This window comes from Anolis carolinensis, unplaced genomic scaffold, assembly GCF_035594765.1.
Source record: "Anolis carolinensis isolate JA03-04 unplaced genomic scaffold, rAnoCar3.1.pri scaffold_12, whole genome shotgun sequence".
NCBI lineage: Eukaryota > Metazoa > Chordata > Lepidosauria > Squamata > Dactyloidae > Anolis > Anolis carolinensis.
In genome coordinates this window covers 18,970,026-18,990,877 of record NW_026943823.1, presented here as the reverse complement: position 1 = coordinate 18,990,877, position 20,852 = coordinate 18,970,026, and the positions used below count along the sequence as shown (strand labels likewise).

Here is a 20,852-nt window from a genome sequence, read left to right as displayed (position 1 = left end):
CCAGAAGCATTCTCTCCTGATGTTTTGCCCACATCTATGGCAGGCATCCTCAGAGGCTGTGAGGAGATAATACGCCTGGAATATGGCCATACAGCCCAGAAAACTCACAGCAAGCCAGTGATTCCGTCCACGAAAGCCTTCAACAAGATATTGGAATGTTATATCCCACACAAAGAAAGAGCAATTCCAGACATAATTTCAGGAAACAATCAGGGCCAGCTAACATCTCCCAACAAAGGATTCCCCCAGGCAGGAAGTACCAGGCTTTGAAGCTGCAAGGCTAATCAAACTGGCCTACTGCAGCATTCGTTCACACTGGCCGTAAACAGACAATCAGGGACAGCTAACATCTCCCAACAAAGGATTCCTCCAGGCAGGAAGTAGCCAGGCTTTGAAGCTGCAAGGCTAATCATCAAACTGGCCTATTGCAGCATTCATTCACACTGGCCGCAAACAGGCAATCCGGGCCAGCTAACATCTCCCAACAAAGGATTCCCCCAGGCAGGAAGTACCAGGCTTTGAAGCTGCAAGGCTAATCAAACTGGCCTACTGCAGCATTCGTTCACACTGGCCGTAAACAGACAATCAGGGACAGCTAACATCTCCCAACAAAGGATTCCTCCAGGCAGGAAGTAGCCAGGCTTTGAAGCTGCAAGGCTAATCATCAAACTGGCCTATTGCAGCATTCATTCACACTGGCCGCAAACAGACAATCAGGGCCAGCTAACATCTCTCAACAAAGGATTCCCCCAGGCAGGAAGTAGCCAGGCTTTGAAGCTGCAAGGCTATTCAAACTGGCCTATTGCAGCATTCATTCACACTGGCCGCAAACAGACAAAGAGTTTTTTCTCCCACCCTGGACTTTACACAGATATATAAACCCCACTTGCCTAGTTTCCAACAGACCCGCCATAGAGGTGGGCAAAACGTCAGAAGAGAATGCTTCTGGGACATGGCCATACAGCCCAGAAAACTCACAGCAACCCAGTGATTTCAGCCATGAAAGCCTTTGATAACAGAAAGAACAATCTTGGCAAACGAAAATATAACATTAGTTCTCCTGTATTCTTTCCAAAACAATAAACTTTTAATGCTAAAGCAGTTATATAACCAAAAGCTGTACAGAGTTTGTCTGAATTTTTCTTTTTCTTTTGTTAGAAAACAAAAAAGAAATCTTCCTTTTTTTTTGTTTTTTGCGCGTTTTGTTGGTTTTTCTCTCTCTCTCCATAAATATTATTCAGTTCCCGGCACTTGTTTCTCAATAATTAAATTACAAATGATAAATACTGGCATCATGGATATGTATTTACAAAAGAGAGAAAAGAAAAGGTATTATTCTTATTACAAAAAGGCAACTGGTTGTATTTTTTTGTTTTAACTAAAATGACCAGGATCTGGACAAAGTGAAGAGAGTTTTTCCCCCGGATCAGACAAAATACATTCACAAATGTAATGGTATTTTAAGAGAGTGAGAAAGAGGGAGAGAAAAGGAGGAAAAAGAAAGAAAGAAAGAAAGAAAGAAAGAAAGAAAGAAAGAAAGAAAGAAAGAAAGAAAGAAAGAAAGAGAAAGAGAAAGAGAGAGAAAGAAGGGAGGAAGAAAGGGAAGAAGAAAGGGAGGGAAGGATCATAGAATTACAGTAGAGTCTCACTTATCCAAGCCTCGCTTATCCAAGTTTCTGGATTATCCAAGCCATTTTTGTAGTCAATGTTTCCAATATATCGTGATATTTTGATGCTAAATTTGTAAATACAGTAATTACAACATAACATTACTGCGTATTGAACTGCCTTTTCTGTCTGATGTTTTGGTGCTTAATTTGTAAAATCATAACCTAATTTGATGTTTAATAGGCTTTTCCTTAATCCCTCCTTATTATCCAAGATATTCGCTCATCCAAGCGTCTGCCAGCCCGTTTAGCTTGGATAAGTGAGACTCTACTGTATAGAATTGTAAAGTTGGAAAAGACCTCGTGGGCCATCCAGTCCAACCCCATTCTGCCAAGAAGCAGGGAAATCGCATTCAAAGCACCACCAACAGATGGCCATCCAGCCTCTGCTTCAAATAAGGAGCCTCCAACACACTTCGCAGCAGAGAGTTCCACTGCTGAACAGCTCTGTTTCACAGTGAGGAAGTTCTTCCTAAGTTTCAGGTGGAATCTCCTTGCTTTCTGTAATTTGAAGCCATTGTTCTGCGTCCTAGTCTCCAGGGAAGCAGAAAACAAGCTTGCTGCCTCCTCCCTATGACACAGAAAACAAGCTTCCCTGGAGACTAACTTCACGTATTTATACATGGCAATCATGTCTCCTCTCAGCCTTCTCTTCTGCAGGCTAAACATGCCCAGCTCTTTAAGCCGCTCCTCATAGGGCTTGTTCTCCAGACCCTGGATCATTTGAGTCGCCCTCTTTTGGACACATTTGTCAACATTTCCCTTCAATTGTGGTGCCCAGAACTGTAACACAGTGTGATTCCAAGTGTGGTCTGATCAAGGCAGAATATAATAAGACTATAATATATAGTAGAGTCTCACTTATCCAACACTCGCTTATCCAACGTTCCGGATTATCCAACGCATTTTTGTAGTCAATGTTTTCAACATATCATGATATTTTGGTGCTAAATTCATAAATACAGTAATTACTACATAGCATTACTGCGTATTGAACTACTTTTTGTCAAATTTGTTGTATAACATGATGTTTTGGTGCTTAATTTGGAAAATCATAACCTATTTTGATGTTTAATAGGCTTTTTCTTAATCTCTCCTTATTAGCCAACATATTCCCTTATCCAACATTCTGCCGGCCCGTTTATGTTGGATAAGTGAGACTCTACTGTATATTGGAAACATTGACTACAAAAATGGCTTGGATAATCCAGAAACTTGGATAAACGAGGCTTGGATAAGTGAGACTCTACTGTAATTACTACATAGCATTAATGTGTAATGAACTACTTTTTCTGTCAAATGTGTTGTCTAACATGATGTTTTGGTGCTTCATTTGTAAAATCATAACCTATTTTGATGTTTAATAGGCTTTTCCTTAATGCCTCCTTATTATCCAACAAATTCGCTTATCCAACGTTCTGCCGGCCCGTTTATGTTGGATAAGTGAGACTCTACTGTATTTATACATGGCTATCATATCTCCTCCCAGCCTTCTCTTCTGCAGGCTAAACATTATCCAGCTCTTTAAGCCGCTCCTCATAGGGATTGTTCTCCAGGCCCTGGATCATTTGAGTCGCCCTCTTTTGGACACATTTGTCAACATTTCCCTTCAATTGTGGTGCCCAGAACTGTAACACAGTGTGATTCCAGGTGTGGTCTGACCAAGGCAGAATATACAGTAGAGTCTCACTTATCCAACGTTCTGGATTATCCAAAGCATTTTTGTAGTCAATGTTTTCAATATATCATGATATTTTGGTGCGAAATTTGTAAATACAGTAATTACTACATAGCATTACTGCATATTGAACTACTTTTTCTGTCAAATTTGTTGTCTAACATGATGTTTTGGTGCTTAATTTGTAAAATCATAACCTAATTTGATGTTTAATAGGCTTTTTCTTAATTGCTCCTTATTATCCAATTTATTCGCTTATCCAACGTTCTGCCGGCCCGTTTATGTTGGATAAGTGAGACTCTACTGTAATAAGAATATAATAAAATAAGAGGAGTAGCACGACTTCTCTGGATCTAGACACTAGATTCCTATGGAAATTCCCATTGACTTTTTTAGCAGCCGCACAACAATTTAAAGGGAGGAAGGGAGGAAAGAAGGGAGGAAAGAAAAGAAAGACTTCAAGACAATACAGGACTTTGGCAAGTTTTAAGACTGTTTTTTTTTTCTCCACTTTTTTTCCACGTATTATTTTTTTTTTTAACAATCACAACTAAGGCCGAGGGACAAAAGTCCGTTTGTTCTCTCCGAACGTCCCACTAAAAAAGAGGTGCGAAAGATCCACGATGGAAGAGAAGAATGCGGGAAAAGATTAAAAAAGAGGGATGACGAATCAGTTCTCAAACAAGGAACAACTCTCGATGCCAAAAATAAAAATCGAAATAAAATATTAAGAAATCGCTAATCCTGAGAAAAATAGACATGATAAAAGTCCAGCGGCTGGCTCTTGGGGAGGGGAACGAAAAGCAAAAAAAAACCCTCCGACGCTCACATCAAAAAACACCCCGTTTTCTTATATTCGAGGTCTTTCCTCCTGGATTTTCTTAAAGTGTAAACTCCAATCGCGAGGCCAAGGGATCAATGCGGTGTCCTGCGGAGTGGCCAGGAAATCCTCTCGGTTCTCTACGGGTCACTTGCTTTGAGAAAAAGAGACTTTTTTTTTTTTTTGTGCGGAGGAGAGTAGGATTTAAGGGTTTGTCTCTTTGTTTTTTAGACGTACCATTCGTTAAAATTAGGGGGGATTCCAGGGTTGAGGCCGGGGTTGGCCGTCTGGACGGACGACAACGACGAAGAGGACGGAGGGAGCGAAGACGAGGAAGGTTTGGAGCCGGCCGAGTCTTTGCTCATCGGAGCGGCCGAAATGGCCGGAGGCGTGGAGGATTCGTAGCCGGAGCTGGCCGCCGGAGAGGATTCGGACCCTTGGGTTTCGTGGACCTGGGAGAGGAAGACAAGAAAGGACGGGAGGACCGAAGATGAAAAGAAGCCGTATACAAGGTCAAGCTCAAAGGTCAGCCGTCCATCTCCTTAAGGAGCGAGAGATGAAAGCAAAGCAAGCAAACTTCGGAGCAAAGCAACATCGGGTGCCACTAAGTATGTGGGGGAAATATATTATTATTATTATTATTATGATTATTAAACTTTATTTGTACCCCGCTAGCATCTCCCGAAGGACTCGATGCGGCTTACAAAGGCCAAGGCCTCAACACACAATATAACAATACAAAACAAAAGGCAAATTAAAAGAATTAAAACAGTATAAACCACAAGCAACAACAATACGCTAGAACACAATAGAACTGAGGAATTTTTAAAAAGTAACCTGATTTGTTTTCAAGTTCGAATTAACTTTTAAAAATTCAAAATAATTATTTATTAATTTTTATTTTTATTTTTAAGGAGCGCGAGATGAAAGCAAAGCAAGCAAACTTCGGAGCAAAGCAACATCGGGTGCCGCTAAGTATGGGAGGAAATATAACAAGAGGAAATTTAAAAAGTAACAAGATTTGTTTTCAAGTTCGAATTAACTTTAAAAAATTCAAAATAACTATTTATTAATTTTTTTATTAGTTACTATTACTGCATATACTCGGGTGCCGCTGAGTACGGGGAAATATAACCAAAGGAATTTTTAAAAAGTAACCTGATTTGTTTTCAAGTTCGAATTAACTTTTAAAAATTCAAAATAATTATTTATTAATATTTATATTTATTTTTATTTTTAAAGAGCGCGAGATGAAAGCAAAGCAAGCAAACTTCGGAGCAAAGCAACATCGGGTGCCGCTAAGTATGGGAGGAAATATAACCAGAGGAATTTTTAAAAAGTAACAAGATTTGTTTTCAAGTTCGAATTAACTTTAAAAAATTCAAAATAACTATTTATTAATTTTTTTATTAGTTACTATTACTGCATATACTCGGGTGCCGCTAAGTACGGGGAAATATAACCAAAGGAATTTTTAAAAAGTAACCTGATTTGTTTTCAAGTTCGAATTAACTTTTAAAAATTCAAAATAATTACTTATTCATATTTATTTTTTATTTTTATTAGTTATTATTACTGTATATACTCGAGTATAAGCCTAGTTTTTCAGCCCTTTTTATTTATTTTTATTTATTTATTAAACTTGTATAACGCTACTCCCAGTTTGGCTCAGAGCGGTTTACAGAAATAGATTAAAACAATACACTTAGCTTTAAAATAACAATAAAAGCAACGATAAAAGCAACAATAAAAGCAACAATAAAAACAGACATAGCCCCGAGTTAGATAATTCATATTGAATGATCAAGCTAGTTACTGTATATACTCGAATATAAGCCTAGTTTTTCAGCCCTTTTTAAGAACTGAAAAAAAACCCCTTCTGGATTATATTTTATTTTATTTATTAAACTTGTATATCACTACTCCCAGTTTGGCTCAGAGCGGTTTACAGAAATAGATTAAAACAATACACTTAGCTTTAAAATAACAATAAAAGCAACGATAAAAACAACAATAAAAGCAACAATAAAAACAGACACAACCCCGAGTTAGATAATTCATATTGAATGATCAAGCTAGTTACTGTATATACTCGAATATAAGCCTAGTTTTTCAGCCCTTTTTAAGGACTGAAAAAAAAACTTCCTCGGCTTATACTCGAGTGAGGGTCCTGGTTGGCTTATATTTGGGTCAGCTTATATTCGAAAATATATGATACATTTATTATTTTTCTCTATTATTATTGGTATTATTACATTTATTATTTTCTCTATTATTGTTGCTACTATTACATTTATTTTACTCTATTTTAATTATTATTAATAATACATTTATTATTTCACTCTGATCTTATTATTATTGCATTTATTATTTTACTCTATTTATTATTACATGTATTATTTTCCTGTATTTATTATTATTATTATTATTATTATTATTATTATTATTATTATTATTTCATGTATTATTTTACTCTATTATTATTAAAAGCATACATAAGCACATTTACATTAAAGGAGATGAGAATAATGATTTGATCAGAGTTGGACAGTCTTATCTTAAATTTGAGCTTTATGTAAATATTCAAAAACATTTAAACTACTGATGCCTCAATTAATGTAATTTTATTGGTATCTCAGCTTATACTGGAGTCAATGTTTTCCTATTTTTTTGTGATGATGATGATAATAATAATAATAATAATGATAATAATATGTGTCATAAGCAAACCAAGTGTACAGTTGTAATGTATTTAGAAACACAAGCAAAGTTTAAAACTTGGCATTAGACTAAATGTCCTTTGACCAGGAGCTAGCCACTAATTTTATTATTATTATTATTATTATTATTATTATTATTATTATTATTATTATTATGAATAATAATAATAAGAAGAAGAAGAAGTGTCATAAGCGAACCAAGGGTACAGTTGTAATGTATTTAAAAACACAAAGAAAGTTAAAAACTTGACATTAGACTAAATGTGTTTTGACAAGGAGCTGGCCACTAATTTTATTATTATTAATAATAATAATAATAATAATAAGTGTCATAAGCGAACCAAGGGTACAGTTGTAATGTATTTAAAAACACAAAGAAAGTTAAAAACTTGGCATTAGACTAAATGTGTTTTGACCAGGAGCTGGCCACTAATTTTATTATGAATAATAATAATAATAATAATAATAATAATAATAATAATAATAATAAGTGTCATAAGCGAACCAAGGGTACAGTTGTAATGTATTTAAAAACACAAAGTTAAAAACTTGGCATTATACTAAATATCCTTTGACCAGGAGCTGGCCATTATTATTATTATTATTATTATGAATAATAATAATAATAATAATAATAATAATAATAATAATAATAATAATAATAATAGGTTCTCCACTCTTCTCCACCTATAACATTTTTAAATCGTTTACCCTTTTCACAGCCACACCAGAGGCACTCCAAGAGTATAATGTGATATAATGCCAAGTTTTCAACTTTGTGTTTTTAAAAACACGATAACTGTACCCTCAATTCGCTTCTGGCACGACAAATAAATTTTAAAAAATAGTAAACCATCAAGGAATTGTATTTCACTTGTGGAAAGGGGGGAACTAAGCTGTTGAGCCAAAACGGGTGTAAGGGAAATAAACTGAACAGGGCAAACCCATTAAAATAAAATAAAAATATTTTTAAAACACCCGAGCATGAGAGTCGTTTTGCATTTCCATCTCTCGGAGGTGAAAGATCAAAGGCAGGCATTTCTTCCCCAGAAAATCCCATTTCCCTTGTTGAAAGAGAGCCGGCTGGGAAAGTGCGGGCAGGCACACAACACGTATGTGTGCACAACATGAAACAGGTGCACGCCTCGATAGCGAAACATGCACATAGTTGCACGTATTGCCCCCATAAATATATGTATCTGCATTTGATGGTTTGAAAATTTCAAACGATGTCTGCATTGATTTATGGCATTGTGCCCTAAATATCTAGAATTGGGACTGTGCCGGGGATAAAGACATACTATTCATTTATTTTGTATGGATGTGGAATTATATGAATAGGGTTTGTGCCCAGTTCCATTCTATACACATATATAAACACAAACATATGAATAGCTACACACACATCTCCATTATATACATATACTGCATATACTTGAGTATAAGCCTAGTTTTTCAGCCCTTTTTTTAAGACTGAAAAAGCCTCCCTCGGTTTATATTCGGGTGAGGGTCCTGGTTGGCTTATATTTGGGTCAGCTTATACTCGAGAATATATGGTACATTAATTCTTTTTCTTTATTATTATTGGTATTATTACATGTATTCTTTTTCTCTATTATTATTGGTATTACAGTAGAGTCTCACTTATCCAACACTCGCTTATCCAACATTGTGGATTATCCAATGCATTTTTGTAGTCGATGTTTTCAATATATCATGATATTTTGGTGCTAAATTCGTAAATACAGTAAATACTACATAGCATTACTGCGTATTGAACTATTTTTTCTGTCAAATTTGTTGTCTAACATGATGTTTTGATGCTTAATTTGTAAAATCATCACCTAATTTGATGTTTAATAGGCTTTTCCTTAATCCCTCCTTATTATCCAACATATTCGCTTATCCAACATTCTGCCGGCCCGTTTATGTTGGATAAGTGAGACTCTACTGTATTACATTTATTATTTTTCTCTATTGTTATTGGTATTATTACATTTATTATTTTTCTCTATTATTGTTGCTATTACTACATTTATTTTACTCTATTTTTATTATTATGAATACATTTATTATTTCACTCTGATCTTATTATTATTGCCTTTATTATTTTACTCTATTTATTATTACATGTATTATTTTCCTGTATTTATTATTATTATTATTATTATTATTATTATTATTATTTCATGTATTATTTTACTCTATTATTATTAAAAGGATACATAAGCACATTTACATTAAAGGAGATGAGAATAATGATTTGATCAGAGTTGGACAGTCTTATCTTAAATTTGAGCTTTATGTAAATATTCAAAAACATTTAAACTGCTGATGCCTCAATTAATGTAATTTTATTGGTATCTCAGCTTATACTGGAGTCAATGTTTTCCTATTTTCCGTCAAATCAATACAGAGTTGATGGGATGGTATAGTTATGGGGTAAAGAATCTGTTAGGCCTGTTTTTAATGGTAACTCTCAAGCAACCAGAAACAATATACTGTATATACTCGAGTATAAACCTAGTCTTTCAGCCCTTTTTTTAAGACTGAAAAAGCCTCCCTCGGCTTATCTTCGGGTGAGGGTCCTGGTTGGCTTATATTTGGGTCAGCTTATACTCGAGAATATATGGTACATTAATTATTTTTCTTTATTATTATTGGTATTATTACATGTATTCTTTTTCTCTATTATTATTGGTATTACAGTAGAGTCTCACTTATCCAACACTCGCTTATCCAACATTCTGGATTATCCAATGGATTTTTGTAGTCGATGTTTTCAATATATCGTGATATTTTGGTGCTAAATTCGTAAATACAGTAAATACTACATAGCATTACTGCGTATTGAACTATTTTTTCTGTCAAATTTGTTGTATAACATGATGTTTTGGTGCTTAATTTGTAAAATCATAACCTAATTTGATGTTTAATAGGCTTTTCCTTAATCCCTCCTTATTATCCAACATATTCGCTTATCCAACATTCTGCTGGCCTGTTTATGTTGGATAAGTGAGACTCTACTGTATTACATTTATTATTTTTCTCTATTATTATTGGTATTATTACATTTACTATTTTTCTCTATTATTGTTGCTACTATTACATTTATTTTACCCTATTTTTATTATTATTATTAATACATTTATTATTTCACTTTGATCTTATTATTATTGCATTTATTATTTTACACTATTATTATATGTATTATTTTCCTGTATTTATTGTTGACACAAAGATATAGTATGACACGGGAAATGAGATATATACGCTGAATTTCATATCACAAAATCACAAGTCGAACACTTCCCAAGTGTCTAGGACTGTGTGATGTATTTTCAGATGATGCGCGCAGATCCCAGTAGTTATTATTATTATTATTATTATTATTATTATTATTATTATTATTACATGTATTATTTTACTCTATTGTTATTAAAAGGATACATAAGCACATTGACATTGAAGAAGATGAGAATAATGATTTGATCAGAGTTGGACAGTCTTATCTGAAATTTGAGCTTTATGTAAATATTCAAAAACATTCACCCTACTGATGCCTCAATTAATGTAATTTTATTGATATCTATTTTTATTTCTTAAATTTACCACCCTTGGCTTATACTTGAGCCAATGTTTTCCCAGTTTTTTTGTAGTAAAATTAGGTGCCTCGGCTTATATTCGGGTCGGCTTATACTCGAGTATACACACATACACACACACATAGATATAGATATAAATATAACATACTGTATATACTCAAGTATAAGCCAACCCGAATATAAGCCGAGAAACCAATAAAATTACATTAATTGAGGCATCCGTAGGTTCAATGTTTTTGAATATTTACATAAAGCTCAAATTTAAGATAAGATTGTCCAACTCCGATCAAATCATTATTTTCATCTTCTTCAATGTAAATGTGCTTACGTAACCTTTCAATAATAATAGAGTAAAATAATACATGTAATAATAATAATAAATAATAATACAGGAAAATAATACACGTAATAATAAATAGAGTAAAACAATAAATGCAATAATAATAATAATAAGATCAGAGTGAAATAATAAATGTATTATAAATGTATACATCACACAGTTCTATACACTTGGGAAGTGTTCGACTTGTGACTTTGTGATACGAAATCCAGCATATCTATCTCGTTTGCTGTGTCATACTATGTTTTTGTGTCAATAATAATAATAATAATAATAATAATAATAATAATAATAATAATAATAATAATAATAATAATAGAGTTGCCATGCCGAAAGATCTCAGCCAGCTTTTGGAAACAATAGACATTGACAAAATTACGATCTTCCAACTGCAAAAGGCCACCCTGCTGGGATCTGCGTGCATCATCCGAAAATACATCACACAGTCCTAGACACTTGGGAAGTGTTCGACTTGTGATTTTGTGATACGAAATCCAGCATATCTATCTTGTTTGCTGTGTCATAATAAAATAATAATAATAGAGTAAAATAAATAAAATAGTAGCAACAATAATAAAGAAAAATAATAAAAGTAATAATACAGTAGAGTCTCACTTATCCAACATAAATGGGCCGGCAGAATGTTGGATAAGCGAATATGTTGGATAATAAGGAGAGATTAAGAAAAAGCCTATTAAACATCAAAATTGGTTATGATTTTACAAATTAAGCACCAAAACATCATATTAGACAACAAATTTGGCAGAAAAAGTAGTTCAATATGCAGTAATGTTATGTAGTAATTACTGTATTTACAAATTTAGCACCAAAATATCATGATGCATTGTAAACATTGACTACAAAAATGTATTGGATAATCCAGAACGTTGGATAAGTGAGACTCTACTGTACCAATAATAATAGAGAAAAATGATAAATATACCATATATTCTCGAGTATAAGCTGACCCAAATATAAGCCAACCAGGACCCTCACCCGAGTATAAGCCGAGGGGGGCTTTTTCAGTCTTTAAAAAAGGGCTGAAAAACTAGACTTATACTCGAGTATATACAATAACAATCTGATTCCTGGTTATGCCAACTAAAATATACTCATTGAATCTTGCATCAATACATAGGGAAATCTTCCTTGATTTAATGCCTTTTCTCTATTTGGGAGTAACTAGAAGACTCAGCTCCATGTCTGAAGGATTTGGGGACAAAAGTGAGCCTTAAATACAAATATCATAATATAATGCGCACACACGTGACATATTCACTGTACATGGAGGTGGTCATGCATAGAGATGCCCAGCTTTGGAGACGGAGTTACACATTCGTACCTTCATGTGTTTCCTTAAGGAGCTGGGGTGCGTGTAGGACTTGTCGCACACTTTGCAGATGTAGGGCTTGTCCGACGTGTGGACATGCATGTGCTTCTTCCGGTCGCTGCTGTTGGCGAAGCGTCGGTCACAGCCTTCGAATTCACACTTAAAGGGCTTCTCACCTGCAAGCAACACAAGCTGTAATAGTCACAGCAGGCCAGGGAATATCTTCTATATATATAAAAGGGTAATGGAATCACGGCACCGGACAAAACCACTAAACTAAACGCCCCACAACCTCAAAAATTTACAGCACAACCTCTCATCCACGCCTCTACGTTCATACAACAAAAAGAAAAGGAAAAATTAAGTCCTAGCCACAGCAACGCGTGGCCGGGCACAGCTAGTCTATCTATATATATAAAAGAGTGATGGCATCACGGCGACCCACAAAACAACAAAACTACAGGCCCCCCAACCTCGAAATTTGACAACACAACCCATCATCCACGCCTCTAGGTTGATACAACAAAAAGAAAAGAAAAATAAAGTCCTAATTAGAGAGAGAGGAATAACTGCTTTTATCCAATAGCTGCCAGTTAGAAGGCTAAGCTCCTCCAACTTGGTCTCCTAGCAACCCAATAAAAATAATAAAAAACACTAAAAATTAATACAATAAAATACTATAATAACAGAAAATAACTAAAAATAATACAAGAAAATAATAAAATATAATAAATAAAATATAACTTACAATAAAATTAATAAAAAATTGCAAATAACGTCAAATAAAAATTACACAACAATTTTTAACCAATACCACCACCACTTTGCCACAGCAACGCGTGGCCGGGCACAGCTAATATATATATAAAAGAGTGATGGAATCCTGGCACCGAGCAAAACAACAAAACTAAACACCCCCCAACCTCAAAATTTCACAACACAATCCATCATCCACGCCTCGAGGTTGAAACCACAAAATATCACGTCACAAACCTCCGCAGGGCCTAAAAAACCCCAAAAACCGGAGCTATTCAGTGCAATTCCAATGGGTCATAGCAATGTGTGGCAGGGCACAGCTAGTCCATAATATTATTAGTAGTCTTGAAATTAGAAATGGATCCATGATTGAAAACATTGCTTTGTGGGTTGCGTTGGGTGGCTTCCTTAGTCCCCACCATCACAACAGTCCTAGTAATAGCAAGCAAGGTAGTAGCTAGCTATTATTATTAGCATTATTAGTATTAATATTAGTATTATTAGTATTGAAATTAGAAATTGGTCCATGATTGAAAACAGGCACATTGATTGCTTTGGGGATTGGATTGGATGGCTTCCTGAGTCCCTACCATCACAACAGTCATAGTAATAACAAGCAAGGTAGTAGCTATTAGTAGTAGTAGTAGTAGTAGTAGTAGTAATATTGAAATGAGAAGTGGATCCATGATTGAAAAAAGGAACATTCCTTTGCGAATAGTGTTAGATGGATTCCCCATTCTTCACCATCACAGCAGTCAGAGTAATAGCAAGCAAGGTAGTAGCTATTATTAGTAGTATTAGTATTGAAATGGGAGATGGATCCATGATTGAAAACCGAAACATTGCTTTGAGGAAAGTGTTAGATGGAGTCCTCATTCCTCACCATCACAGCAGTCATAGCAACAGTAGGTAAGTTAGTAGCTAATATTATTATTACTATTACTATGAGTAGTAGGAGTGGGAGTATTAGTATTGAAATGAGAGATGGAACCATGATTGAAAACCAAAACATTGCTTTGAGTGTTAGATGGGTTCCCCATTTCTCACCATCACAGCAGTCATAGTAAAAGCAACCAAGGTAGTAATTTATTATTACTATTACTATTACTATTATTATTATTATTATTATTATTATTATTAGGAGGAGTATTATTGAAATAAGAGACAAAACCATGATTGAAAACCGAAACATTGCTTTGAGGAGAGTGTTAGATGGATTCCTCATTCCTCACCATCACAGCAGTCATAGTAAAAGCAGGCAAGGTAGTAGCTACTACTACTACTACTATTATTATTATTGAAATGAGAGATGGAACCATGATTGAAAACAAAAGCATTGCTTTGAGTGTTGGGTGGATTCCCTATTCCCCAACATCACAGCACTCATAGTAATAGCAGGCAAGGTAGTAACTATTAATAGCAGTAGTAGTAATAATAGTACGGAAATGAGAGATGGAACCATGACTGAACACAGAAAGATTACTTTGAGAAGAGTATTAGATGGATTCCCTATTCTCCAACATTCACAGCAGTCATAATAATAACAGGCAAGGTAGTAGCTATCATTATTATTAGTAGTAGTAGTAGTAATAGTATTAAAATGAGATGCTGAACCGAACCATAATTGAAAACAGAAATATTGCTTTGAGGGGAGTGTTAAAGGATTCTCTATTCCCCACCATTATGGGAGTCATAGTAATAGCAGGCAAGGTAGTAACCTATTATTAGTATTAGTATTAGTATTGAAATTAATAATCCTTGAAGACAGAAACATTGCTTGGAGAGGGGTTGGAAGGCTTTCTCTTCTCGCAATGCCCCAACAATGGTACTAATAACAAGCAAGGCTATAGTAAATAATACTAATATTAACAATATATTAAAATTAAAAGCAGAATCCGGAGGGTGGAGTAAGATGGCTTTCCCATTCCCTTGTATTTTCTTCTGCCAAACTTTTCGATCTGACTTGCAACTTTTGGGTTTGGATCTCATTTCCTCCCTGTCTCTCAAACTATTGTTTTTTTCTGGAAATAAATTGTTTATTAGGCAGTGTGTTCAAAGAAAGTTGGGTGTGGGGGGGGGGATGGGGAGGAAGCCAATGAGAATGTGGGGCTGGGGGTGGAATAATATAGGGTTTTTCCTGGGGATGTGGGGTGGAATAATAATAATAATAATAATAATAATAATAATAATAATAATGGGTTTTCCTGGGGATGGGGGTTGAAATAATATAAGGTTTTCCTGGGGATGGGGGGTGGAATAAAATAATAATAATAATAATAATAATAATAATAATAATAATAATAATAATAATAATAATAATGATGGGTTTTTCTGAGGATGGAGGGTGGAATAATATAGGGTTTTCCTGGGGATGGGGGTTGAAATAATATAAGGCTTTCCTGGGGATGGGGGGTGGAATAATAATAATAATAATAATATAATAATAATAATAATAATAATAATAATAATAATAATAATAATAATAATAATAATAATATAGGGTTTTCCTGGGGATGGGGTGAAATAATATAAGATTTTCCTGGGGATGGAGGGTGGAATAATATAATAATAATAATAAATAATAATATAGGGTTTTCCTGGGGATGGGGGTGGAATAATAATAATAATAATAATAATAATAATAATAATATAGCATTTTCCTGGGGATGGGGGGGTGAAATAATATAATATTTTCCTGGGGATTGGGGGGGGGGGTGTGGAATAATATAGGGTTTTCCTGGGGATTGGGGTGGAATAATATAATGTTTCCTGGGGATGGGGGGTGAAATAATATAAGGTTTTCCTGGGGATGGGGGGTGGAATAATAATAATAATAATAATAATAATAATAATAATAATAATAATAATAATAATAATAATAATATAGGGTTTTCCTGGGGATGGGGGTGAAATAATATAAGATTTTCCTGGGGATGGAGGGTGAAATAATATAGGGTTTTCCTGGGGATAGGGGGTGGAATAATATGGGGTTTTCCACCCAAACATTGGAAACCGACACAATTCGGACACAATTCGGGCGCCTGCCTTGTTTTTATGGCTTTGTTTCTCTCTAAAGGGGGGAAAGCTGTTAAATGGAGGTGAATAGAATAGCCAGCCATGCATTTGGGAAGGAAAGTGATGGGAAAATATGGGGAAAGAAGGATCAGGTAACGAGGAGAGTTTCGTTCCGACTTGTGGCGGTATTTTGGGGCAAAGGCGCATTTATTCGCCTCTTGGGGAAAAAAACACCCAAAAGAAATATGAGAATTCACTGCCTTGATTAAAAAGTCACAGATAGAGAAAAGAGAAGAAGGATTCGAAAAAGTCAAAGAGCCCATTGACATATTACTAGTACTAATAATACTATTTATAATTATTGGTATTGATAGTACCGGGAGTGGAGGAGAGATTCGGAGTGGGAGGAAAAAAAAACCCACGCGCGTCTGTGGCCCGAAGTTGGTTTTGTTTTGCTTCTCAAAATCCGGGCGGCAAGAGAGGAGAAAAGAAGAAGGGAAAGAATAGAAGGAGAAGAAGGAAACATCCCCAAAAAAATCCACGCCAAAACTCGCGTGAAAAGCCTCCTTTCCTTCCTTCCCTCTCTCTTCTTCCCGGGATGGCGATCCGAAAGCGCAACTATGTTTTTAAAACCCGGTACTATCAATAACAATAATATTTTTAGTACTGGTATTATTAGAATGCTTTTGGAACAGGGAAAACAGCCCGGAAAACTCGCAGCAACCCAATACTAATACTAATCACAATAATAGAAATAGTTTAGGTATCTCTTATCTTAGTTTTCGGGTTTTGCAATATTTCCATATGAGCCAAATCTCCTTTGACTTTTCAGAAAACCAGGTACTATTAATACTACAACTAATAATAATAATTATACTAACCAATAATAATAATACTAATAATATTATTAATAATAATATATTAGGTATCTCTTATCTTAGTTTTTCGGGGATTTCGGGTTTTGCAATATTTCCATATGGGCCAAATCTCATTTGACTTTTCAAAAAAAAAAAACCCAGGTACTATTAATACTAATAATACTAATAATACTATATTAAGTATCTCTTATCTTAGTTTTGCGGGGATTTCGGGTTTTGCAATATTTCCATATGGGCCAAATCTTCTTTGACTTTTCAGAAAACAAGGTACTATTAATACTACTACTAATAATAATAATATATTAGGTATCTCTTATCTCAGTTTTGCGAGGATTTCGGGTTTTGCAATATTTCCATATGGGCCAAATCTCCTTTGACTTTTCAAAAAAAAACAGGTACTATTAATACCAATAATAATACTAATAATACTAATAATAATATATTAGGTATCTCTTATCTTAGTTTTGCGGGAATTTCGGGTTTTGTAATACAGTATTTCCATGTGTGAGCCAAATCTCCTTTGACTTTTCAGAAAACAAGGTACTATTAATACTAATAATAATAATGCTAATAATATATTAGATATCTCTTATCTTAGTTTTGCGGAGATTTCGGGTTTTCCCAATATTTCCATCTCCATAAGGGTTTCTCTCGGGCATCGAATCCAAACTCCAAACAAGGCATTTATTTCAGGAAAATCATTTTTCCACATTATATTTTTTTGGGGGGTGAAAAGAACTGGAAAGTTTTGGCAAAAGTTTCGGAGGTTAACTCTCCAGACACAGAAATACGTGTTAGTCTGGTTTGCAATCCAGATTGACCTTTAAAACGGGGAGAGCACTAGAAATCCCTCCTTGGGATCAGAGCAGCCGAAAATAATAATAATTTGAATTATTCTTCGTTGTGTGGATTAGGATTTCGGGGGGGAAATAGTCATAATTATTTTACCAGGGAGATTCTTTGGAGGGAAGTGGGATTCCTGGGGAAGGGACTAATTCTTTCAGAAGTATTATTTTATTTTTGGAGAGAATAAAATGTTGTAACCCCTTCTTGTCCTGTGGGATTCCTCTTATGGCTCCTGAGGTTCTCCAGACAACAACAACAACAACAATAATAATAATAATAATAATAATAATAATAATAATAATAATAATAATAATTTGTGATATGAAATCCAGCATATCTATCTTGTTTGCTGTGTCATAATAAAATTATAATAATAATAATAATAATATGATCCAGCATATCTATCATGTTTGCTGTGTCATCAAATAATAATAATAATAATAATAATAATAATAATAATAATAATAATATCACTAGCTAACACACATTTGGGTGATGTTAGCCCTGTTTCTGGGTCTATTTGACTTTCTGATTCCAAAAAAGACATCAATTTTCCCCCATCAGCTCTATTTTTTTGAAATACAGAACACATGCCACTCTTCTTCATCTATGGCCCACAGAAAACCATATCTAGAAAACTTGAGCTAATGCAGATGCCCCAAAAAAAACCCAGGAACAGGCCTAAAAACCAAGACACCAAGAAAATAAATATGTAGATAGATATGATAGATAGGGTTGTGTCATGATAATAATTAGTATTATAAACAATTTTTTTTAATTTTTTTAAAATAGAAAGGAAGATCCTAAAGACCCTAATTGTGTGTATATATATGTGTGTATGTGTTTAATAATATTATCTCCAGCAAGATAATAAGAATAGTATATACAGTAGAGTCTCACTTATCCAACATTCGCTTATCCAATGTTCTGGATTATCCAATGCATTTTTAGTCAATGTTTTCAATATATCGTGATTTTTTGCTGCTAAATTCTGTAGCATTACTGCATATTGAACTACTTTTTCTGTCAAATTTGTTGTATAACATGATGTTTTGGTGCTTAATTTGTAAAATCATAAACTAATTTGGTGTTTAATAGGCTTCTCCTTCATCTCTCCTTATTATCCAACATATTTGCTTATCCAGGCCCGTTTATGTTGGATAAGCGAGACTCTACTGTATAAGAAAAGAATATATATGTATACACACACACAAATATATATGGGGAATAAGAGTATCTCCAGCAAGGTAATAATATAGCATGCGTATATATGTATATGTATATGTATATGAGAGGAGAATAATATTATTATTTTCATCAATATAATAATAATAATAATAATATTTTTAGGAAGGGTGATTTTATATTTGGTATAACTTTGGAAGGACCCTAAGTCCCCAGAGCTTTAGCCCTTCCCTAAGGTGTGTGAATGTTCTCAATGAAGGTGATAATGATAATAATAATATAATATTTAGATAGGGAGATTTCATTTCTAAGTATAAGTTTGGTAAGCCCTCTGTGTCAGGATCCCCTTCCTGTCCTGTGTGGGCCCTCTTGCGGATCTTAAGGTTCTCCAGGGAGATAATAATAATAATGATGATGATGATAGAAGTGTCTGACAGGTGATCCAATACAACAGTCAGCATAGTGATCTTGTTGTGTATCAAATAATAATAATAATAATAATAATAATAATAATAAAGCCCCTTCTTGTGTCCCCCTGTTGACCTGTCTGGATCCTCTTGTGGATCTTGAGGTTCTCCAGGGAGATAATAGCAACAATTATTATTATTATTATTATTATTATTATTATTATTATTATTATTACTATAAACAAGCCCCTTCTTGAATCCCTGTGCTGACCTGTGTGGGGCCTCTTGAGGTTCTCCAGGGAGATATTATTCTTATTATTGTTATAAAATATTAATATGGGCCCTTGTGGATCTTGAGGTTCTCCAGTGAGATCATCATCATCATCATCATCATCATGCCCTTTCTCCAGCGAGATAATATTAGTATCACTATAATAATACAATAGTAATATGGGTCCTCCTGTGGATCTAGAGGTTCTCCAGAGAGATAATAATAATAATAATAATAATAATAATAATATCAAGCCCCTTCTTGTGTCCCTGTGCTGACCTGTGTGGATCTTGAGGTTCTCCAAAGAAATTATAATAACAATAACCATAATCCTCCCCTTCCTGTGCTGACCTGTGTGGGTCCACCTATAGATCTTGAAGTTCTCCAGGGAGATAATAATAACAATAACCATAACCTTCCCATTCCTGTGCTGACCTGTGTGGGTCCTTTTGGGGCTCTTGAGGTTCTCCAGAGAAATTATAATAACAATAACCATAATCCTCCCCTTTCTGTGTGAGTCCTCTTGTGGATGATGTGGTTCTCCATAGAGATAATAACAATAATGATAATGATAATAATTATTATAATAAAGCCCCTTCTTGTGGACCTTGAGATTCTCCAGAGAGATAATAATAATAATAATAACAATAATGACAATAATAATAATATCAAGCCCCTTCCTGTGTCCCTGTGCTGACCTGTGTGGGTCCTCTTGTGGATCTTGAGGTTCTCCAGGGAGATAATAACATAACAACAATAACCACAACTTTCCCCTTCCTGTGCTGACTTGTGTGGGTCCTTCTGTGAATCTTGAGGTTCTCCAAGGAGATAATAACAACAATAACCATAACCTTCCCCTTCCTGTGCTGACCTGTGTGGGTCCTTCTGTGGATCTTGAGGTTCTCCAGAGAGATAGTAACAACAATAACCACAACTTTCCCCTTCCTGTGCTGACCTGTGTGGGTCCTTCTGTGGATCTTGAGGTTCTCCAAGGAGATAATAATAACAATAACCATAACCTTCCCCTTCCTGTGCTGACCTGTGTGGGTCCTTCTGTGGATCTTGAGGTTCTCCAAGGAGATAATAACAACAATAACCACAACTTTCCCCTTCCTGTGCTGACCTGTGTGGGTCCTCCTGTGGATCTTGAGGTTCTCCAGAGAAATCATAACAATAACCATAACCTTCCCTTCCTGTGCTGACCTGTGTGGGTCCTTCTGTGGATCTTGAGGTTCTCCAGGAGATAATAATAACAATAACCATAACCTTCCCCTTCCTGTGCTGACCTGTATGGGTCCTTCTGTGGATCTTGAGGTTCTCCAAGGAGATAATAA

At 34.7% G+C, this 20,852-nt stretch overlaps 1 protein-coding gene across 1 annotated transcript in view; it reads right to left on the bottom strand.

Moving 5' to 3' along the window:
* Positions 1–1,063: 1,063 nt before the first annotated feature.
* zic3 (Zic family member 3) overlaps positions 1,064–20,852 on the bottom strand; it is a 21,112-nt gene continuing 1,323 nt past the window's right edge. The window contains 2 exon segments of the mRNA XM_062963928.1: positions 1,064–4,617; positions 12,173–12,336. Coding sequence (XP_062819998.1) covers positions 4,393–4,617; positions 12,173–12,336 — 389 coding nt within the window. The 3' untranslated portion in view covers positions 1,064–4,392.